Raw genomic sequence first — 24,987 nt, 5'->3', positions numbered from 1 at the left:
AACAGGGCAGTGCGTCTGTGCAGGAGCCACAACAGGAAGGAAAGAGGACAGCATTGTATGAAGATGATAGGCGCTGGACTGCAACACCCATCGTACCAACACTCCATTTTCTTAGGTTACATCAGGGGCTTATCTGCAGCATTACAGAATGCTGTAGATAAGCCCCTGATGTCTGTGCCAGCAGCTCATATTCAAAAAAGGGTGACAAATTCCCTTTAAAGCCATGTTGTAGCCTTGTATTTTGAGGGTAGAATTAAAGCACTCCCATCATAATTTTTTTTTTTTTTTTTTTTTTTTTTTTCCCTCTACTATATAGCACTGTGTAAATAGAAATTGACTTTGCCCTACTACTCAGCGGCTTTTTTTTTTTTTTTTTTTTCCCCGTTAGGGCTATGGCCTCACACGAATAAAAACCAAGTGGAATCTTAAGCTGTATGTACAAACAGGAGGTCAATTTTCCTTGAAGTCATAAACCACTGCAAAAGTCCCTGGCAGGGGAGGGAGCAGCTAGATCAGGAGTTGAAGAGGGGAATGACAAATACAGGGACAAAAGACTTCCTGTTTCTATATAAAGCAAAAAAAACTAGCTGGGTAGAAGGCCAAAAGGAGCAATTGTAGGTTCAGGTTGGCTGACATCTTATCTTTAGCTCTCCAACACCACCATAAACTCTGGCTTCCAGAACACAGGAACAAGGCTAGACTCATCTAGCAGTGGTTTATTCCAAGCATACAAAAAAGGCTCCTGGAATCCATCATGCTGAGGCTTTTCTGTTCCAAAAAGGCGCAGGACTCTGGACTGTCAGAAAATATCATCTGCAGTTTGACTTTTAATTAAAAGCTGCCATTTATCAGCTCCCTGTCCTGAACTCTGCCACTGCATTCAGCTACAAATGGCAGTTGGTCACTTTTTTAGACCAATATCTAAAAAGGAATTTACAGTCCAAACTGCAAACTATTACCACAGTACCGAAGCCTTAAGCTGTCCTAACTTGCTTGCTAAAATCTCCTATTGCAGTGAGCCAGCTCACTGATGGATTTTCAGGTAACTAATCCTGCAGTTAACAATAGACTGCAATTTACATAATTGTAATTTTTTTCCAAATGAGATTTGTAAAATAGGGGGCAGGTCGCTGAGGGTCAGTGTTCTGTCATAAGTCCATACAGATGAATATGTAAGCGGAGCACAAGAATCTCAATTCCCAAAACTACAAATAAAGATTAAACTATCACAAGACAGATTTCATCAGCCAAGGTATCATTGTAATCAGTATAACGGCACCGACCTGACACTGTCTGTAGATTACTGGGCACAATCCTGCTGACAGGTTCCCTTTAAGAGTAATGCCAGGATAAATGCATAACAAGCTAGAACCACTTTTGAGCCTAAATCATCCCACCATGATGCCTACCAGTGCACATTAGACATGATTAGACATAACTGGTAAATATCTTAAAGGTTATAGGCGCATTTGGTTTTGATGTAGTGGTTTGTCATTGCTTGCACAGAAAACATCCCTGGTGGTTTAATAACTGAGCTGCTAACACAGGTGGAAGTAAGCGCTTATGACAGATGAGAGGAAGCGAGTGCAGCTGATGACCATACTGTTTGTGTGTTTTGGGTTTTTTTTTTTTTTTTCCCGTTTATCAAACCCAGGATGGTAAGTGTTGAATTTTTCACTGCAGAATCTGCATGTTGGGCTTACTGAAAATTCCACACTATGAAATCTGATAGTGGAAATGCAGTGGATTTAAAATCCACAACTTGGTTAAGTTTACAAACTTTTTTTTTTTTTTTCCCCAGCCTGTGGATGAGACTTTTGTATGAATTTGCTTTCAAGTCTTGACAAATCTACACCATTTAGATTACATGTGAATACACCTCTGCTCTAAGTTAACCCACTTTACCCCAAAGCAGAGGTTTATCTAGGCTTTCTGGCACCTGGGGTAAGAATTCAGTTTGGTGCCCCCTCCTGCACACATGCAATTTGCAAACTTGGTCGTGTACCGATAAGCCACTCTCCCTAATGCGCTCAATGTTCACTGAAAAACTGAAGCTGTCACAGGACCAGAAGTATGAAAATCGCATATGAGAGGTGTCCATGTGATGAGTACTGTAACCTGCAGAGCTGAATCCTGATATTGCAGGCTTCTGAATTCTCACAACGAATGCACTGGGCACTTCTAGGATTCTTCCATGCTGGTGGCAAGAGTAGTCATGTCAGCACAAGCATGTGATTTATATACTTCTGGCCACATTCTGACTAGACATGCCTGGCCTTGCTCCGTTCATTTTAAGTGAGTGAGGCCACACATGTCTAGTCAGCAAGTGACCGAATGTATGAAATCACCAGCACAAGAGAATCCTAATGGCATTCAGTGAGCACTGTAAGAACTCAAAGTCTGCAGTCACATGGAATGACTGCAGACTTGGCACAAACCTGGACAACCCCTTTGATGCCCCTAACATAAATAAAAACCTAAGAATTGGTCAGTTTCACAAATATTTACATGCAGGTACCTTATAGATGTCTCTGCTCTTCTTCATCTTGTCAAGACCCCATGATGAGTCTTCTCATCCACAGCCATCTCTGCAGACGACCATCTTCTCCAGTATTCTGCAGCAAATCTCCACACGATGCCCTTAAAGATGGCAATGTCATTATAATGCTCCTGAATAAAAATATCTGCAGTATGCTGAGCCCCTGAATAAATTGCCCCTTGCGGTCTGTGCAAAATCTGACCCCACACTGTCCCTCTCCTGGGACATGCTCTTCCCACTGACCTCTCCTTTCCAGACTGGGATACCTTTTTACACTGTCCTCCCTATAGGGCTCAGTCTCTATACTGTACCTTTTCATCACTCCCAAACCCCCCCTCCTTGGTATACTGTCCTCTCCTGGCTGTATCCTTAAGGTCCCGTTACACATAGCGATGCACCAATGATCCTGACAATGATGCAACCCGGTCAGGATCGCTGGTGCATCGCTAAAAGCTCACTAGTGAGCTGCTAAACAGGCAGATCTCACCAGCGACGTAGCAGCGGTTGGTGGTCGTTACTTACCTGTCGCACGCAGCGAGGGTGACGTCTTCCGCCTGTGTCCATGGAGCCAGCAGGAAGCCGACGACGAGAAATGGACCAGGCCGATCTTGTGCGATCAGCGATATCCAGCGGGGAGCCAGGTCGGAGGTAAGTGTCACATGTAGCGATATCGCTGTTGCGTCACAAAATCGGTGCTGCTTTAGCAATATCGCTAAACACTTCCCCCCCCCCCCCCCCCCCCCATACTGTCACCTCATACTGTCTGCTCTCACCCCCCCCTGTTCACATACTGTCTCCTCATATCTTTACCCCCTCACTCTCTATACTGTCTGCTTACACATACCCCTGACTCCCCATATGGTGTCTGCACACATCCCATCACCCTCACTCCTCATACTGTGTCCACATTTTTTTTTTTTTTTTTTTCCCATCACTACTTGTATTGTCCACATAATTCACCTGTTCGCTCCCCATACTATCTGCACCCATCCCCCCCCCCCCCCATACTGTTTCCTCATACACATGCTCCTCACTTTGTGTCCTCAAGTCTCCCCACAGACATTAAGGCTATGTGCCCATGTAGCGTTTTAAAACAGTGAAAACCAGACTCCTTCCCAGAAATCACACGTTTTTTTCCGCACGACTTCACAGCGATTTTACTGCAATTCTGTTTGCGATTTTGCTGCGATTTTGTCAAGCACTTTCCAAGCGATTTGAAGCATCGCTTGGAAAGTGATTGACAGGTTGGTCACACTCATCAAACATAGTGTTTGACAAGTGTGACCAGGTTTTTACTATTGAGGCCGCCTATGCGGCCTCAATAGTAAAAGATAAAATGTTAAAAATGATAAAAAATAAAAAATCAGGGTATATTTACCTTCTGACGTCCTGCGCTGCCATCCCGGGCCTCAGTGTTCCCAGCAATGCCTTGCGAGACCTGTGATGACGTTGGTCTCGCGTTGCTATAGCGATCTCGCGAGACCACGTCATCACAGGACCTTGCCGCAAGGCATTAGGCTGGTTTCACATTTGCGCTTTTGTGCGCAGCACATCGTGCGCATGCGCACTGCACACCTATGTTTAACATGACGTGCGCATGGTCTTGCGCACACTTGCGTTTTCATGCGCATGCGTTTTTTTTGTCTTGCGCGCCAGATGCAACATGTTGCATTTTTTGGTGCGCCCTGTCTCGGCAAAACGCATGCGCATGGAATGCGCAAAAACACATTGAAGTCTATGGGAACACATGCGTGTGCATGGTCTTGCGCACGGTTGTGTTTTTTTTGCGCATGTGTTTTTGAGTTAAACAAGTCTAGAATGTTCTCTAGACAATGGAAAAAATGTCACACCTAAAAACGCATGTGCATAAAAAAACGCAAATGCATGTAAAACGCAAGCAACGCTGCGTTTTTTGACGCATCAGCGTGCGCATGACATAAAAAAAAGTTTGTTTTGTGTTTTTCTTTACTTTTTTGATGCGCTGCACAAAAAACGCTAATGTGAAACTAGCCTTACTGGGAACGCTGAGGCCCAGGAATGCAGCGCGGGACGTCGGAAGGTAAAATATATATATATATATATAATTTTTTTTTTTTGGCGATGCCACTGTGGAAAAAAGTGCAGCATTGGCACAGCATGGGGGGTGTTCGGTACACGCTTAAGCGTTTTTGCCGTGAAAAAAGCTTAAAAATCGCATCATGGGCACACAGCCTCAATCTCCTCATATTATGTACCCCCCCCCCCTAATATTCGGTGGTTTCTTCAGCTTGAGTGGAGCACTTGCCACTGATGCTCTTCACCTGTTGGCGTTGCACTGACCCTGTGGCCAGAGCTTTATTTGTACTGTACAGATGTGGGAACAATAGATCCCTGGGAGTCGGCCCGCTGGAGCTTCTGTGCTGGCTGTCATCTTGACAGCTGAGACAGAATGGCCACATCCCAGTCCTGGGGCAGCAGAATGCAGCTGGCGGGGGGGGGATTTGGGAGACACTGCAGACTGCCACATTAGGTGGCCTGACTGCGCCTGGGCTGCCCCAACCCCCGATGCATCTCTGCCCCGAAGGTAGTCTGCACATTAACCCCTTTGGGGCCAGTTTTTTTAAATTCTGATGTCACTTTATGTGGTCATAACTCTGAATGCTTCAACAAATCCCACTGATTTTGAGACACTTTTTTTTTTTTTTTTTTTTTTTTTGTGGTACATAATTTATGATAGTGGTAAATTTAGATTGATATGATTATTTATGAAAAAATATCAAACTTAACAAACGTGAAAAAATTGCAATTTTCAAACTTTGATTATCCCTTTTAATCCAGATAGTCATACTACAGAATCATTAATAAATAACATTACCCTCATGCCTGCTTTACATCAGCACCATTTTTAAAACTATTTTGTAAGCCTTTTAGGAGGTTTAAAAATGTAGCAATCATTTTTCAAGGAAATTCACTTTTTTTTTGGGGGGTGCTATAGATTGGAAAATCCCCAAACATGATGCCATTTTAAAAACTGCACCCCCTGACATATTGAAAACTGCTGTCAGGTAGTTTATTAACCCTTCAGGTGATTTTCAGGAATTAATACAAAGTGGTATAGCAGGAATGAGTGTTTACCACCTAAATGTCGCTAACTTCTGAACTGACCACTATATCCGGGAGACTCTAAAGGCCCCTTTACATTTAGCAATGCACCAACGATCCCAACCATGATATGACCCGGTCAGGATCGCTGGTGCATCGCTAAATGGTAGCTAATGAGCTGCCACACAGGCAGATCTCACAGCGACACATCGGTCGTTGCCTTTTAGACGCGTCGCTCGTCAGCGCCAGCAGGAAGCGCCCAACGAGAAAAGGAGCTGCGCGATCAGCGACAGACAGCGGAGGAGCCGGTCGAAGGGATATCGCTGCTGTCACAGAATCGGTGACGCTTTAGCGATATCGCATGTATAAAACCCCCTTAAGGGGTGATAATCAGTTGACACCTGGCCGCGATCAGCGGCGCTCACCAGTAAATGTACATATTGGCTGTCACAAAGGGGTTTAACCCTTTTCCTACAAGGGACGTAATATTCCGTCTGTGACCTGAGACCTAATTCCATGTGGTGAACGCCGCTGATCGCGGCCGGGTGTCAGCTGATTATCACAGCAAACACCCGGCACAATGTGTCATGGGCGGTCACGGACCGCCCTGACATGTTAACCCCTGGCACACCACGATAAAACACGATCGCAATGTACTGGGGGTTAAAGGGAAGCATCGGCAGGGAGTGGGCTCCCTCTGTGCTTCCCTGAGCCCCCCCCCACAGCAGCGCAGTGTGCAGCGCTGCTGCGGGGGCCTCCTTCCCTGGATTCAATATGGCGACAGGGACCTTCAGGGGACTGCAGGGAGCTGGCTTCCTCATGCTTGCAAAGCACAGGCAAGGAGGAAGCCTGCAGCACTGCCTGTGACAGATCAGCAATCTGTCACAGGACAGTGATGTCCCACCTGGGACAATGTAATAAAGTTAAAGTGTAAATTTAAAAATCGCTAAATTAAAATAACATTTTCCCTAATTCATTTTTTGGAAAAACAATAAAAGTACACTTAGTATCCGTAACGACCCGCCCTATAAAACTGTCCCATTAGTTAACCTCTTTAGTGAGCCCCTTAAAAAAAAATAAATAAATAAAAAAAAAGCAAAAAATTTATCATGACGCATATAAATATCCATAGTGCCGCCGAAAACATCATCTTGTCCTGCAAAAAACAAGCCACCACACAGCGTCATCAGTGAAAAATAAAAGCTATAGCTCGCAGAATAAAGCGATGCAAAAATAACTTTATATAAAAGTGCCAAACATAAAAGACATAAATGAGGTATCTCTGTAACCGTACTGGCCCGAAGCATAACTGCTTTATAAACTTTACCGCACCCGAAACAGTGTTAACGCACCCCCCCCCCCCCCCCCAAAAGAAATTCATGAAATGCTGGTTTTTGTTCATTCTGCGTCCCAAAAATCATAATATAAAGCGATCAAAAAATGTCACGTGCCCGAAAATGGTACCAATAAAAACGTCAACTCGTCCCGCGAAAAATAAGACCTCACATGACTCAGTGGGTCAAAATATGGAAAAAATTATAGCTCTCAATATGTGGTGATGCAAAAACTATTTTTACAATAGTGTCATTTAGCGTGTGACAGCTGCCAAATATAAAAACTGCCATAAATAGTAAATCAACCCCCCCCCCCTGTTATCACCCCCTTAGTTAGGGAAAAATAATAAAATGTAAAATATATCTCCACTTTCCTGTTGGGGTTAGGGCTGAGATTAGGGTTAGGGGTGTGTTGGGGTTCGGGTTTGAGTTAGAATTGGGGGGTTTCCACTGTTTGGGCACATCAGGTGCTCTCCATACACAACATGGCATCTAATCTCAATTCCAGCCAATTCTGTGTTGAAAAAGTCAAATGGCGCTGCTTCCCTTCCAAGCTCTGCCATGCGCCCAAATAGTCATTTACACCCACATATGAGATATTGGCGTACTCGGGACAAATTGCACAATAACTTTTAGGGTCCTGTTACCTTTGGGAAAATAAAATTTGGGGGTGGAAAGATCATTTTTGTGGAAAAATTATTTGTACTGCTGTACATTATAAACTTCTGTGAAGCCCTTGTGGGTTCAAAGTGCTCACCACATATCTAGATAAGTTCCTGGGGGGGTCTTGTTTCCAAAATCGGGTCACTTGTGGGGGTTTTTTACAGTTTAGGCACATCAGGGGCTCTCCAAATGCGTCTTGGTGGCCGATCTCAATTCCAGCCAATTCTGTGTTGAAAAAGTCAAATGGCGCTCCTTCCCTTCCATGCTCTGCCATGCGCCGAAACAGTGGTTCCCCCGACATATGGGGTATGGGCATACTCAGGACAAATTGCACAATAACTTTTGGGGTCCAATTTCTTCTGTTACCCTTGGTAAAATAAAAAATTGAACCTGAAGTTGTTTTTTGTGAAGTTAATTTTTTTAAAATATTCAAAAACTTCCTGTGAAGCACCTGAAGGGTTAATAAACTTCTTGAATGTGGTTTTGAGCACCTTAAGGGGTGCAGTGTTTAGAATGGTGTCACTTTTGGGTATTTTTCTATCATATAGACCCCTCAAAGTGGCTTAAAATGTCATGTGGTCCGTAAAAATAAAATGGTGTTGCAAAAAAGAAATCGCTGGTCAAGTTTAAATCCTTATAACTTCCTAACAAAACATTTTGGGTCCAAAATTGTGCTGATGTAAAGTTAACATGTGGGAAATATTACTTATCAAGTTTTTTTTTTTTTGTGCCATATCTGATTTAAGGGCATAAAAATTCATTCAAAGTTGGAAAATTGCAAAGTTTTCAAAACTTTTACCAAATTTCCTTTTTTTTTTTTTTTTTTTTCACAAACACAAGTTATTTGAAAATTTTACCACTAACATGAAGGACAATATGTCACGAGAAAACATTGTCAGAATCACCGAGATCCATGGAAGCGTTTCAGAGTTATTACCTCATAAAGGGACAGTGGTCAGAATTGTAAAAATTGGCCTGGGAGTTAACATGCAAACCACCCTTGGTAGTGAAGGAGTTAACAACCAGGCCAACTTTCTTTTTTTTTTTTTTTTTTTTTTTTTACAATTCTGACCACTGTAATTTTATGAAGTAATAACTTAAACTCTTCAGTGGATCCCGGTGATTCTGAGTTTCTTCGGTATGACTTAATTGTGAAAAAAATGGAAACTTGATGAATTTGCAGTTTTTCAACTTTAAATTTTCATCCCTTAAATGACAGATGTCACACAAAATGGTAAATAACACTTCCCACATGTCTACATCAGCACAGTTTTGGAACCATTTTGTTAGGGTGTTATAAGGGTTAAAAGTTGACCAGCAATTTCTCATTTTTCCATCAATTTACAATACCCTCTTTTTAGGGACCACATTACATTTGAAGTCACTCTGAGGGGTCTATATGGACAAAATACCCAAGTGACACCACTCTAAAAACTGCATCCCCTCAAGGTTCTCAAAACCACATTCAAGTTTATTAACACTACAGGAATTTTTGGAATGTGGGGGGGGGGGGGGGTAAAACACTTTGGGTTTTTTGTTTTTTTTTTCACAAACTATACTTCAGATCCAAACTTTACTTTGAGAAAGGTAAGAGCAAAAAGTGGACCCCAAAATTTGTGTAATTTCTCCTGAACGTGCCAATAACCCATGAGGTAGAAAACCACTGTTTGGCTCACGGCAGAGCTCCTGAAGGGACTAAGCGCCGTTTGACTCTTTGAATGTGCTGAGCCTTACTGCAATCTTTTGGAAGCAGAATCAAGAAATCAACAGCATGTGGAGAATGTGGTTTTTTTTTTTTTTGTTTTTTCATACCTCATGCATTATGTGATTAGGAAACTTTATACTTTGGGTCGGCACGATTAGTGATACCAGACTTGTATCACAGGAAAGATGTATATCATTGTACTGTTAGCCAGTAGATGGAAAAATATTCAGAATTGAGAGTCCTCAGTGGTTGATACCTTTTAATGGCTAACTTGAAAGATGGTAACACATTGCAAGCTTTCCAGACTACTCAGGTCTCTATCAGGCATAGACTAATACAAAATCTGAAGAGTCACATACTGATGCACAGCACAGAAAAAATGCAATAGATGAGGCAGGTGACGTGAAGCAGTATTAGGATTATGGGAGAGGGGAGAAACATAAATATTGGACCAGTTCATAGATTGAGTCTGGATGTCTTATTGTCCTCTGAGGGGGGGGGGGTCTCCTAATGTTTTGTGATGCCCCCAAAAGGTCTTAGGAGCAAATTCCTTAATTGATGTAAAGACATAAATCCATGCGACACATTCATTCCAGCACTGAGTGTCAAAGGTCGTCATAAATTTATACTCAGACTCTTCTCTCTGAGATGTGAAGTTACCTTTCAATACCAGTAATTTAACATCCCTGGTGTTATGGTCCATCATACAAAAATGTTTTGCCACAGGTCGATCCATTCTTTTTTTCCTCATTGTGTGACGATGAGCATTCATCCTTGTTCTAAGCTTTTGCCCTGTCTCCCCCACATACAGACCCCCAGTTGGACACTTAGTACAAATAATTGAGTACACCACATTAGATGTAATGCAGCTGAAAGTACCTGGGATCTTGTAGTCCTGATGGGAGTTGGGGATCTTTATCTTGTCCGTGGTCATTATAAATGGACAGGTTTTACATTTTTTCTGGTTGCAAGGAAAGGTTCCTGCAGCTGTTGGAGAGGACAGGGAGCTTCTGACAATGATGCTGCTTAGACTTGGGGGCTGCCTAAAGCACAGTAGTGGGGGGGGGGGGGGGGGGGGGGGGGGGGTCTGGAAAAATGGATTGTAATTGGGCATCTTTTTGTAGTAAAGGTTGTAATTTCCATGCAGCTTCCGTTAGCACTTCCTGATTTGGGTTGTAGGGGGGGGGGGGTCTGTATGTGGGGGAGACAGGGCAAAAGCTTAGAACAAGGATGAATGCTCAAAGTCACACAATAAGAGAAAAAAGAGTGGATCTTTCCCCATTATGTAGATGGGGGCAAAATTGTTTGAATTGGAACACATGGGGTTAAAATTTCACCTCACAACATAGCCTAGGATACTCTCGGGGTCCAGACGTGTGACTGTGCCAAATCTTGTGGCTGTAGCTGCGACAGTGCAGATGCCCATCCTGGAGATACGCGTGCACACACGCTTTATATATTAGATTTAGAACTTAATACCTTGAGAATATCCCTTAAGGTGACACTTTGATGAATCAAAGCCTTAGCTTGCAATGCTATAAGTAGCCACAAGCTGTTTGCCTATTTTCTGGGGCATAATCTGGAAATCTGCACTGATCATCAAAGTACAATTGTGCAACCTATATTCCTACGTGCGTTCAGCAATTGTCAGCCCCTAAAATGTGCTTTGGGGTTCTGTTCATGGAATCCCCCCCCCCCCCCCTCCAAATACATGGTAAAGTGCAAAAAATACAACTTGTGAGTGAGGAGATTTGAAATGCAATGTAACCACTGGCCTTCTGCATTTATGATCTGTGTAGTAAAAATTGCTGGCAACGAGGTTCGTTGTTTCTAAAAGTTTCACGATTTTGACAATTTCACTGTAACACCTACTTATTTTCTTAAACTACAGTACCAAGTGTAAATCTTGGCTTGGTGTCTTTCTACAGTGTTCATCTTCAGTGTTCATCAAGTGCCTATCTTTGTAAAATCTGTTTTGGATCTCCTCAGACACTGTACTAGGTGGCTACTATCTTAAACTTGATGTTTTTTTTGTTAGAAAAGAGAATACCCCGTGCTATACTGGGAATTATAAAGCAAAAATAACAAATTACTCACTTGTAGATAAATGGAAAAATCATGTGGTAATGGGTATATAGCAGTGTCCTGAGGCTATCCACTTTGGCTTTGCCTTTTTAGAACTGCTGGTAGAAAAGTTTAATGACAGGCAATGGGTTAAAGAAGCAATCAGCTGAACTTACTCACACTGATGTATCAGAACCAAATGAGCAGCATACTGTGAATAAACCGTTGCTTAGATGTTAGTGGAATGATGTATCCTGATTAGCATATGGATAGTAAGATACTGATTGAAAATCAAATAATAAAAAATATATATACCACAGAGGATGGTCAATAGGCAAGTTTAAAATGGGGACCAGGTGCTAACCTTGCTGGATACTAAATGCCCTCAGTATGGTTAAAAAACTTAGACCTGTGTAGATACACATGGAGGCACAGATCCTGCAAAGTAAATAAATATCAGTGACAGCTTGTGCCCGCTAAAGGTGCTAGAGTGTGAGGCACTCTGACATGCCAGTGATCAGTGAAGCAGGCTTGCGTGCTTAGCGTGGGGGTTACAGCTGAAACAACTTATCCATGGAGCAGTGAAAGCCGCCGCTGCCTCGCGTGCTCCGGCCGTGAGCAACGCTAAGGAGATCGGCATGTGGTGGGGTGGGGTTAGCATGATGTCACACTAGGGGAAGGGCAGTGGCATGCAAGTGGCACAAAACTGACAGGTTTCAAGAGACAGCTGCTCTCTATCAGGGTCAACCTGATTGGTTCTGATACACTGATGTAAGTTCACTTCAGCTGATTGCTTCTTTAACCCATTAAGAGGTGTGCCTGTCATTAAACTTATTTCTACCAGCAGTTCTAAAAGGCAAAGCCAAAGTGGATAGCCTCAGGACACTGCTATATACCTATTACCACGTGATTTTTCCATTTATCTACAAGTGAGAAATTTGTTTTTGCTTTATAATTCCCAGTATAGCACAGTGTATTCTCTTTTCTACCAGCTTTCCTTTTTTAAACAGGCACCAGCACAGAGCCTGTTCACCAGCTGCATCTGGGAATATTGGACCTTCCCTCTCTGTTCACGTGGCGTGGATTAGCGCCAGTGTGATATTCTAGTCATACAGTGACTAAAATTCAGTCACACAAGAATTCCACTTATTCCCTGATTTGCCTTTTTTGACTTTAAACGTCTCCAGTTTCCACTTCGTATTGCATTTGCAATGTCCATTCACAAGGCTCAGGGACAGTCCTTGAAAGTAGTAGGGATCAACTTGCAATCTCCATGCTCTTCTCATGGTCAACTTCTACATGGCCTGTTCAAGAGTTGGAACTGCCAAAAATCTGTTCACCTCTGCACTGAAAGGAAAAAAAAGTTAGTTATAACAAACAGTTACTATGCCAGGGCAATGCTGGGCTCTTCAGCTAGTGTGTATAGTTTTCTATATGAATTGCCAGCTTTTCAAAGGACACCGGTGCGTTAATCAGACATGGTGCGAGTGCCGTACTTGGTGTTTACAGCATTCATTTTGAAGTAAAAATGATTCCCCAGGTCATTACAACTACACAGATGCTATACATGATTAGTTGTTTTACTTAATGTAAATTCGTAAAGATTGAGTAAAGCAATTTTTACTTTCTGAGCTGTAACATTCAATTTTTGGAATAAAGTTGAGGGCCACTGTTTTATCACTGTAGGGTAGATGCGATGTTGTAATTGCTGCTTACCACTTTTTTGTAGCAGCAAAAACAAACCTAAATAAACCCATTTTTCTGCTCTTAATGCAATTTACTAATTACTTGGTTCTATTAAAATCTAAGTCTTTTACAAATGTAGCAATGTCAAATATTACTTTATTTCTTTTTCTCAAGAAATCAGTCTAATCCATTGAATGCGAGCCATGAGCTGGCTTTTACAGGAGTAATGTCATGACGGGAATGCTGGGTTTAAGCAGACTTGTGCCCATCAGCAGTCCATGACACAATTGCCAAAACAGCACCCATCTGATGTGGTGTGAATACTACTGGCACAGAATGTCAGCATCAACCACCACTGTCAAAGATGCAGGTTCAGTTTGAAAGCCCACCTCAAAGGCAGAGCCTACATATGACATAAACTGAGGGTATGCTCACACTGGGTGTTTTGGCTGCATTTTTATGCGAATTTTCAGCTGCTCTTTACAGTGCCAGCAAAGCCTGAGATTTCAGAAATCTCATGTGCACATACTGGTTTGTCATCTGGATTTTGCCTTTAATTTTTTTCTTAGAGCATGTCACTACTTTCATCATTTTTGCAGCATTTTTCACCCATTGGCTTGAATGGGTGTCGACAAAATGCTGCAAAAATGCAGGTATCCTCATTTGCATAATTTCTTCTGTAGAAAATTCATGGGCATTAGCATAAACAAAACACCTAAACCTGCACTTTTGCCCCAGCTTCTTTCCTGCCAAGAAATCTGGTTTTGCTTCAGGAAAAAAAGCAACAAAAACAACCAGTGTAATCGTACCTGGGTTAAAGCATTCTTTTCATACTACAATGGTCTTTATCATAAATGTTACCTATAAATGCCTAAAAATGCATCATGAGTGCTATATATTGCCCCATAAAAGTATAAAAATTACAGGTTTAAAGAATTGAAAATATTAATTTGCAAGTCTTCAGTAGCTGCCTTTTTAATAGTTAACTTAAAAGATGGTAATGGCAGCTTTAAAGATTACTGAGGTCTCCATCAGGCTCAGTATAACACAATCTTGCTTATGAACTGCTCCAATATTTACCACCATGACTTTTCACCCCTTCCCACAATGATGGTTCTGCTTAATGTCACTTGTCTTATTGCTGCACTATTCCTGGGTCTGTGTGTATGTACACATGCTATTTATTGCAATCTTTTCAGTTAACAAAGGGGATCAACCCCTAAAACTTTAATTCATCTACTGGCTAAGATAAGAAAAATGCCTATATTTGTACTATAAAAAGCTACTTTTTATCTAAAATGAGTTTTTTTTTTGTTTTGTTTTTTTTTTGTTTTTTTTTTGTGTTGCATGCATCTTAAAGTGACACATTCCCTCTTAATCATGTGTTTGTGTTTCAAACATGATCTGTCTGGAAAGCTCTAAAGTTGTGAATACTGTAAACTACAGCTACTCAACTTGACAGTGGCCTTACCAGTAGGACCAAAATGACAGCCTTTCAACTGCAGTGGAATTAAATGTTTTGTCTCCTGAGCTCAAACACAAGCTTAACCCCCTTTCTGCCATTGGATGTACTATCCCGTCCATGTGACCTGGGACGTAATTACCATGGACGGGATAGTACGTCATAGCGATCAGCAGCGCTCTGGGGGGGGTGGGGTGCTGCTGATTGCAGCCAGGGGTCAGCTGTTTATCTTGGCTGGCACTGTCAGGGGCGGTCACAGACCGCCCCTGACTCCGATCAAACATGATCGCGGTGTACCGGGGCACAGTGGAGAATTGCAAAGGGAGGGGCTGCTTCCCTAAGACCCCCGGAGCAACACAATGTGCTGCGTTGCTCTGAGGGTCTCCTCCCTGCAGGCCCCCAGATCCAATGTGAGTGCAGGGGCCTTCAGCGTCCTGCAGGGAGGCAGCTTCCTCAGTTCCTGCAGAGAGCAGGCATGGAGGAAGCCTCTGCAGCGCCTGTCAGATCATAGATCTGACAGTTTGCACAGCATTCTGTCAGATCAGCGATCTGACACTTTACTTTAACTTTATTATATTGTCCCGGGGGGGGACAAGGGGACATCACTGTAATCACTTGTAAAAAATTTTATAAATTCTTAAATAAAAAAAATCAAAAGTACATATTTAGTATCGCTGTGTCCGTAGCAACCCGCCTTATAAATCTGTCCCAGTAGCGAACCCCTTTAGTGAACCCCTCCAAAAAAAGCAAACAATGCTTTATCATACTGCCGAACAAAAAGTACAGTAACACGTGATCATGAAGACTGATGGGCATAAACATGGTACAGCTGAAAGCGTCATCTTGTCCCACAAAAAGGAACTGCCACACAGCATAATCAGCGAAAAAATAGTTATAGCTCTCAGAATAAAGCAATGCAAATTTTTTTTAGATAATTGTATTTATTGTATAAAAGCATCAAAACATAAAGATATAAATGAGTTATTGCTGTAATCGTACTGACCCGAAGAATAAAACTGCTTAATCAATTTTACCACACACGGGACTGGGTAAAGCCCTCCTGGAGCCCCACCTAGACCTTTTCTGGCACATCTCCTCAATTGCAGGGACAGGGATGCGATTTTACGTCTAGCGCGACAGAAGTCCCATCAAGTTCAACAATGCCACGATCTCCATTTTTCCAGATTTTTCTATGGAACTCCAGAAATAGCAGGCACAATTCATGGACATCAAGCGGCTGCAGGAGAGGAATGTTGTGTACTCCATGATCTATCCAGCCAGGCTCCGGGTGGTCCATGAGGGTTCTTCAACTTCTTTTTTTTTTTTTTTTATGGTTGCGGTCCCACAAAAGGTCTGCTGCGAAGGAATCCTGATATTTCTACTGTTAATCAGAATTCTTCTTATTGATGGTTCGATTGGAGCTTTTTTCCACAGGTGTCCGGATTACCAACAATACCAGACACTGAGCTCGGTGATGGTATCCCCTTGTCTATTTCATGATGGGAGAGCAGGACTTTGCTCCCATATTGTTTTGTTTCTTTACTTTGTTTCTTTATAGTGGTTTTATCTGTTTTTAGGTAGAATTTGCAGCCCACAGCAGTTTCAATCTGTGTGGTCTCTAAATTTTACTTGTGTACTGATGTAGGCCGTATCCAGCGGAGTAAACATGGGGTCTGAGATATGTATGACATGGAATGTGAGGTATAAAAAAACAAAAAAACCCTGGAAAAAGGTCAAAAGTTTTCTCGCAGCTTAGACATTACCGCCCTAACATTGTGGCCTTTGTGGAGACTCATCTGACCAGGGATACAGCTCGGTGCGTGCAGAAACCATAGGTACAATGGTCTGTCTATGCATTCCATACTAGTTACTCGAGAGGTGGTGTTTCACTGTTGGTGCATAGAGATGTTAGATGGGAAGCCAGGGAGACCCGGAGGGATCCTGAGGGTCGTTTTGACTTCGTATATGCATCGATAAATACCAGGGAATATGTAATTGTATGTGTTTATAATCCACCCCAGGCTAATATGTCCAATCTTCAGAAGGTGATGAGCTTTGCCCTAAACTATGCAGATGTTCTCTGTATGGGGGACTTCAATATGGTCATGAATAACAGTTTTGATAAATTGAGATTGGATTATGGAGTATCTGGGGGGGGGGGGGGTTCCTTCGCCGACAGCAACCCAGCTGTCGCTATTTATGGAGGGTAGCGGGGGTGGCTAGACTTGTGTAGAGTGTGGCACCCTGATTTGAGACAGTATACCTGCCACTCATCTACTAAGTGCTCCCTATCACGCATAGAATACATATTTGGATTCAGTGGTCTGGCGATGTGGGTAGATAATATAGAACATGGCAGAGGGATCTCAGACCATAGCCCAGTCATCCTTAGACTTAAGTATGGGACACTAAATAACAGGGTGGTTTGGAAGTTGAACCCTTTCTGGCTGAAACTGATTGATAGTACCCCCCCCAATAGAACAATCAATTGCATGCGCAATTATTCTTTGCTCGCCAGTCTTATTTTGAGCTGGGAAACTAAGCAAGTAAATTTTTGGCCTATCTGGTGCGCTAACATAATACCTCTAACATAATACTACAGATCCGTAAGTCGGATGATTCGTTGGTGTCTTCAACTGAGGAGCTTCTCGGCTGCTTTTGAATTATAAGTCATTATGAATCTAAAAGTGGCTCTGATTTGGGGTGTCTGGATTACTTGTCAGATGTAACATTCCCTAACTTAGATCCTGATCAGTGAGCCTTTATGAACGCTGAATTTACTGTGGAGGAGAATGCCATAACAGACATGGCGTCTGGGAAGGCTCCTGGGCCAGACGGGTTCCCTATTGAATTGTATAGAAAATACCGAGACATATTAACACCACTTCTGATAAAGGTGTTTCAGGGAATCTATGCCTGAATCCTTTTACGAGGCCAATATCATAGTGCTGGGGAAGGACCCTTTAGAATGTGGATCCTATCATCCCATATCAGTAGTAAATGTGGACTATAAAATCTTTACTAAGATTCTTGCCACCAGATTAAATTCAATTATAATAAACCTTATACGGTACATCCTGACCAGACGGGCTTTATGCCTGGTATGCACTTCAATTAACATCAGACGAGTCCAGTCAATGGTCTAATATAGTTCTCTAGTGCCAGACAACAAAAAGGCACTGGCATTGCTAGATGCCGCCAAGGCTTTTGACTCTCTTGTGGCCTTTCCTCTCTGCATGCCTACAGAGATGGCTTTGGTGAGAAGTTTATAAAATAGTTCAAAACACTATATATGAAACCTAAAGTCCATATTATTGTGAACAATTCTATATCTGAGTCCTTTTCATTACACAGGGGAACCTGTCAGGGGTACCCTTTTCCCTTGCAATTGAGTCATTGGCAATACGTATAAGGTCTTCCCCTGGTATTAGGGGTATAGATGTAGCGGGTCGGGTAGGTACCATAGGTTTATATGCAGATGATATGGTGATATCTATGGACGAGGCGGAGGAAACTTTGCGTCAAGAGATTGCCACCAGAGATTGGATTCAGTAAATATTCGGGCTTATATATAAATTGGGAAAAGTCTGCCCTGTTACCCCTATCCCATTCCCCAATGCCTCGACTTGAGGCTCTCTCCACGTTGTCTATTGTATCTAGCTTTAAATACCTGGTTGTCCATGTATCCCATAACAGTACGCTTGGAAAGGAAAAATACAGGGCGCATCCACTGTGTAAAATCCGTATCAAAAAACACATTAACAGAGAAAAAGGAAGGTGCTCACCTATTCGGGTTGTGAGAAAGTCACAACACCCATAAACACATGAGAAGCAGCAGCAAGTCTGCACAGGGTCCTAGGACAAATTTGCAAAGACGGCGTGAAAGTGCAATGAGGACTGCGCTTGCTTCTGGTAGAGTACAAAAGTTCTTTATTCAGCCAACGCGTTTCCTGAGCCTACTGGCTCACTTCATCAGGGCAGATTACATTTAAAGACAATGAAACATTCTTATAGAGAAAAAAAAGAGAGGAAATTTTGGCGCCAATGCAGGGTTAAAGGACATCAACAAAGGTCAAAAAAAAAAAGGAAACCCAAAAACAATGAATTTTATTACAAATGTAAAAACACTACAATAAAAGTGTATTAAAATAAGAAAGTATAAAATTATGCAAAAATAAAAGTAGAAAAGAGTGCTATGGGTCACGGGGTAAAAAGTGACTAAGGTTAGTGAAAAAAAGAAAAAGGGGGGGGGGGGGGGTGTGAGACCTCAAGGAGTATTAGAACTTGGCTCAAAGTACAGATGTACGCTGTAAAGTGCAAGTACCAGGTATTAGTCCACTAAACCATTGGATTTAGCTGAAGTGGTTTAAGAAAAATTTTTAAAGAAATTATTTGTTTTATAAAAGTCAAAATCAGGCAAAATAACTTGAAGTGGTATTAGAACCTGACTAAAATAGTGCAAGTACAGGTTGTAAAGTACGAGGTATTAGTCCACTGAACCATTAGAATAAACAGAAGTGGTTTGAAGAAAATTAGAGGAATTGTCAATTTTATAGGAATCAAAATTCAAAAAAACTTCAAATGGTATTTTTGTAAAGTCTTTTCATGACTATTTCTTTACAAAAATACCATTTGAAGTTTTTTTGAATTTTGATTCCGATAAAATTGACAATTCCTCTAATTTTCTTCAAACCACTTCTGTTTGTTCTAATGGTTCAGTGGACTAATACCTCGTACTTTACAACCTGTACTTGCGCTATATTAGTCAGGTTCTAATACCACTTCAAGTTATTTTGCTGGATTTTGATTTTTATAAAACAAATTTGTAAAAAAAATTTTTCTTAAACCACTTCAGCTAAATCCAATGGTTTAGTGGACTAATACCTGGTACTTGCACTTTACAGCATACATCTGCACTTTATGAGCGAGGTTCTAATACTCCTTGAGGTCTCACCCCTCCCCCCCCCCCCCCCCCCTTTTCTTTTTTTCACTAACCTTAGTCACTATTTACCCCGTGACCCATAGCACTCTTTTCTACTTTTATTTTTGCATAATTTTATACTTTTTCTTATTTTAATACACTTTTTTTATTGTAGTGTTTTTACATTTGTAATAAAATTCATTGTTTTTGGTTTTTTTTTTTTTTTTCTTTTTCTCTATAAGAATGTTTCATTGTCTTTCAATGTAATCTGCCCTGATGAAGTGAGCCAGTAGGCTCAGAAAACGCATTGGCTGAATAAAGAACTTTTGTACTCTACCAGAAGCAAGCGCAGTCCTCATTGCACTTTCACGCCGTCTTTGCATAACAGTACGCTTGACTTACAACTTAATGTCTACCCATTGCTAGAGCTGGTTAGAGTTAAATTTGCAACTTGGAGCAAACTACCGCTGTCTGTGGCTGGATGCGTTAACCTGATTTAAAATATTACTTCCGAAACTTAGCTATTCCCTTCAGCACAGTGCTGTAATGGTACCCAAGTCCTTCTTTGTGAATCTTAATTCCCAGGTCACATCTTTTATTTGGGGGGGGGGAAACCAGACCCAAACTTAAACTGTCCACTCTACAGAGGCCTAAAAATGGAGGTGGGGCGGAGCTGCCAGAATTCTTCCTATATTTGGCTGGCCAGGCTAAAGCCCTAAGTAAATGGATGCCGGGTAATTATCTTCCTAATTCTGAAAGTCACTTTCTTCACGTGGCAAAAACTGATTGCCCACTGGGTTTCCTGGAGTTGGAGAGGCCTAGTGTCCCTCATTTACTGCCCTTGCTCCATCTGGCACGATTAGTATGGAGGCAAATTAAGAAAGTGATCGGATTTAAGAGTATCCTAGCTGAAATGCCCCTATGGAAAAATGTCTTTTCCAGTATTACTAAGTCGCCCATCCACTGACTTTTGGATTCAACATAATGTCTCCTTGATGGGAGACCTGTACAATCATGGAACCTTAATGTCTTTCGAACAGATACAGGCTAAACGTGATGTTCCAAGATCTCAATTTTTTCACTATTTACATCTAAGATCTGCTCTTCAGTCACACGTAAGGTGTATGGGTGAGGGCCATGCCATTTCATCCCTACCTTTGATAGGAATGCTTAATTCACAGGGTCCCCAAGGCCTTATCTCCTCTTTATATACGTACATGCTGTCGGTGGGAGCAGAATCTGCCATAAGCTCTGTTAAAGGGAAGTGGGAAAGACTCATTCCTAATACGCAGGGAGAGGAGTGGGAAGAGATCCTGGAGTCTCCGATCAGAGTATCACCATTTATTAATAGAATGATATAGCTGTATATAACAAACCAATCATTTGACTCCGGTACGACTTTTTAGGATGAGTTGATTCCAATCAGTGTCTGCGATGTCACTCCCCAGATGCAGATTTTAATCACATGATATGGCAATGTCCCACTATCCTACATTACTGGAAAGAGGTGATGCTATTCTTGTCAACGTCTGGTCTGCTTGTTTGGGGTATGGGAGGAAGAGATTTGGGGTCACGATGTTGGGATTTTTCTACGTGAGATGCTGTTTATGGCACGGAAAGTATTGGCACTACGGTGGATGGGTAATTCATGTCCCTCTCTCAGAACTTGGATTGACTTGGTAAATACGATTGTTCCATATGAGCGCACATTATCAGAACAGGGGATGCTTGGGAAAATTTGAAAAGATCTGGGAGAGGTGGAATTCTCATCTTTGTAGAATGGAGACATTGCATATGAGAATATAGTGCAAGATGGTAGGCTGCGAATTAGTAAATAGTTGACGTAGTCGTAGTTTAGGAACTTATAATTAATCTACACTATCTGAGAGACATGATAAAGGTCTGTGAGATATGATGTACATGCTCATAATGTATAGTCTTTTGGTCTTTGTATATGCTTGGGGGATTATGCATATATTACCCGCATATTAAGTGTTCAACTTTTGTTTAGTATTTAACAATTAGACGGTAATGAATGTGTATGCTCTGTACAATGTTCACAACCACAAGCATACGTATGCTGTACATTACATCCTATTATTGTTTAATAAATGAATTTAAACCCCCCCCCCCCCATTATCACCCCCTTAGTTAGGGAAAAATATAATTAAGAAAAGGACACTTTTACATTTTCCAGTTAGGGCTGAGATTAGGGTTAAGGGTGTGTTGGAGTTAGAATTGGGGGGGGGGGGGGGGGTTCCACTATTTGGGCACATCAGGTGCTCTCCAAACTATACATGGCATCTGATCTCAATTCTGTGTTGAAAAAGTCAAATGGTGCTCCTTCACTTCCAAGCTCGGCCATGCGTCCAAACAGTGGTTTAACCCTACATACAGGGTTTCTGCGTACTCAGGACAAACTTCACAACAACTTTTGGAGTCCAATTTCTCCTGTTACCCTTGGGTAAATAAAATTTGGGGGCAAAAACATAATTTTTGTGGGAAAAATAGAATGTTTGGCTCTACATTATAAAGTTCTGTGAAGCACTTGGGGGTTCAAAGTTCTCACCACACATCTAGACAAGTTCCTTGGGGGGGGGGGGGGGGGGTCTAGTTTCCAAAATGGGGTTACTTGTGGGGAGTCTCCACTGTTTAGGCACATCAGCAGCTCTCCAAATGCAACATGGTGTCCAATCTCAATTCCAGCCAAAAAAGTCAAATGGTGCTGCTTCCCTTCTGAGTTCTGTAATGCGTCCAATGGGGACAAACTGCACAATAACTCTTGGGGTCCTGTTTCACTTGGGGAAAATAAAAATTGGGAGTGAAAAGATCATTTTTGTGGAAATTTTTATTTGTACAGCTGTACATTATAAACTTCTGTGAAGCCCTTGGGGATTCAAAGCTCTCACCACACATCTAGATAAGTTCCTTGGGGGGGGGGGGGTCTAGTTTCCAAAAAGGGTCATTTGTGGGGGGTTTCCACTGTTTAGGCACATCAGAGACTCTCCAAACATGACACTGCATCCGATCTGAATTCCAGCCAATTTTGCATTGAAAAAGTCAAACGGAGCTCCTTCCCTTCTGAGCACTGCCATGTGCCGAAACAGTGTCTCCCCTCCCCATATCAGATATCATCGTACTCAGGACAAATTGCACGATAACTTTTGCAGTACAATTTCTCCTTTTACCCTTGGTAAAATAAAAAAATTGGAACCTGAAGTCGTGTGTGTGGTGTTTTAACTTTTTTCACAAAAAAAAGTTTGATTTTTAAACATTCAAAAAAATTCCTGTGAAGCACCTGAAGGGCTTGCTATACCCATGAACTGTAAAGCATTTGGTCACATCTGTGAAATCTGCCTTTCCAGCAGCACTGCACCATCTAGTGAGGCACTCACTGGTGAGGCCAGCCTGTTTGAGAAGCTCTGCTGTAGTCAATGTCTGGTGTAATGTAACACTTAGTTAATCATTCTAAATCCTAAACTTTATTATGGCTCATGTATTTACATAAACCAAACTAAGATGCTGCTAATGTTGCTAGCCTACTCCTGCCTAAAATGAGTTGTGTGTGTGGTCAGAAAAAAGGCTGCTTTCTCTATCACTTATCTTGCTTTGCTCTGCTGCTTGGGAAAAGGGCAGTAGCCCACACAAACCATACACTAGCTGTATCACTTTGCTTCTAATGCACATCCTATTAGAGACCAATATTTTCTCTCGATGCTCCCTGGTTTTGTGGTGTGGCGTTTAAATCCACCATACAATTCCATGGATCTCATTTTTATGGCCTTTATCAAGAGGGCAGTGCTTGCATGTTTTCCTGTTCTGCATTACCCTGTGAGGATAGCTCCTCAATGAAGACCATTCCTATCTCTAGCATCTTATGGCAGACTTATGACTAGCAAACAAAATCCAACAAATGCAATGAGGGCATAGACTAGCTACTTGACTTGGTGCAGGTCCTTTAATAGTGACAATAGTAACCATAGGCTACTTGCATTTACAATTGTGTAACAACACTTTTTTTACTTTTCCTACCCACTCTTTCCTATCTGCAGGTCCGAACACTCTTCGTCAGTGGCCTTCCAATAGATATCAAACCCAGGGAACTTTACTTGCTATTCCGTCCGTTTAAGGTAGGAAGTGAATACACTCTTGGGTGAATGGTATTACAGCAAGTGATAAAAAAAAATAAGCAATGAAAGTAGGTTTGCATTCATAACAATCTTTCTTTTACCCTAAAGGCTGGCCAAAACAATCTAACTGATTTGGAGACTTTAATGCATTGTAACATTAAGGTGACTCTGTAAAGAAGGGAACCTCTCAGCCGGGAAGTGGTGGACACTTCTTCATTGACATGGAGACAATTGCATCCCTATACTTAGATTGTCCAAAGCTATGAAAGTGTCCTCAAAGTAGGTGGTGTGTTCTAGCTGAAAGGTTTCCTTAAATTATAAAATAAGCTTAATAGATCTATGAAAAGTAAGCTGCATGTCAGTTTAGCCAATCCAATTTACAAAATGACAGCTTGAAATTTGATCAAATGTCAGACACTTATAATACAACATGGGGTTGTTTCCCTGTGAATTAAATGCTAGATAGCTACCATCCCTTAGTTCTAAAAGAGGTAACTGGTTTATTTTTCTCTTCCCTTTTTTGCCTGAACTGGGGGTCTTACTACAGTGAAAGGTACCATTTCAGATTCCACCACTCTGCCACTATACATGAATCAAATGATGGGCAAAATTGACTTGGATTTTACACTTTAAAATGGACTTAATTGCTGCTAGCTTGACACTAAGTACTGTAGGTAACACTCTCAGACTTGTGTCTAATATGGCATTTTTAAAGCTTTGTATGTCCTTGTCAATTTCTTCTAATCTCATCAGTCAAATTGCACAGCGTAAGCACAAATTTCCACACTGACAGATCACAGCCTTAGGCACTGCTGGGAGGTTATGGGTACCACTTCAATTCTGCTACTTGGGACCACAGCACCACCTCATGGCAGAGGGTGCAGATACACTCCCTCTGCAGCTTGTCACTGCTGTCCCTGATTAGTCATGCAGATCTACCCTTTCCTAGTGTCCAGCACATCACATCCCAATGCTGCAACTACACAAAGCTTTCTATTTTTCCTAATCCCAAATCTTTTTAATTTGTCTTCTGCTTTTTAGGGTTATGAAGGATCACTGATCAAGCTCACCTCAAAACAGGTAATCTTTTGGCTACATGGGGTGTAAAATGTTGGCTGCCTTGCATCAGTGTCTTACATATTCTTGTTCTCTAGCCTGTAGGATTTGTCACCTTTGATAATAGAGCTGGTGCAGAAGCTGCAAAGAATGCCTTAAACGTATGTAGTCTCTTCTCCATTTAAATTATGCTTTTGAACACCATCTACTTGTATCGTTAGTCTATTCACAATTGCCACATAATCACAGCACATGCCATAAATGCTAAGAATTGCTTATCTTTAACTGGGTTTTGTCATGCAGTTGGCTTATTTCTGTGATGTCTGATAATTGCTGAGCAAGTGGA

At 41.7% G+C, this 24,987-nt stretch overlaps 1 protein-coding gene across 1 annotated transcript in view; it reads left to right on the top strand.

The window, feature by feature from the left end:
* The window catches only part of RBPMS2 (RNA binding protein, mRNA processing factor 2), a 48,926-nt gene that overhangs the window by 15,381 nt on the left and 8,558 nt on the right, over nucleotides 1-24,987 (top strand). Inside the window, exons 2-4 of the mRNA XM_073579570.1 lie at nucleotides 23,508-23,585; nucleotides 24,627-24,665; nucleotides 24,740-24,802. Coding sequence (XP_073435671.1) covers nucleotides 23,508-23,585; nucleotides 24,627-24,665; nucleotides 24,740-24,802 — 180 coding nt within the window. The remainder of the gene's footprint in view (nucleotides 1-23,507; nucleotides 23,586-24,626; nucleotides 24,666-24,739; nucleotides 24,803-24,987) is intronic.

The sequence above is a fragment of the Dendrobates tinctorius genome, unplaced genomic scaffold, assembly GCF_039654945.1.
Source record: "Dendrobates tinctorius isolate UK_male_01 unplaced genomic scaffold, ASM3965494v1 ptg000062l, whole genome shotgun sequence".
NCBI lineage: Eukaryota > Metazoa > Chordata > Amphibia > Anura > Dendrobatidae > Dendrobates > Dendrobates tinctorius.
This window is presented reverse-complemented; position numbering and strand designations above follow the sequence as displayed.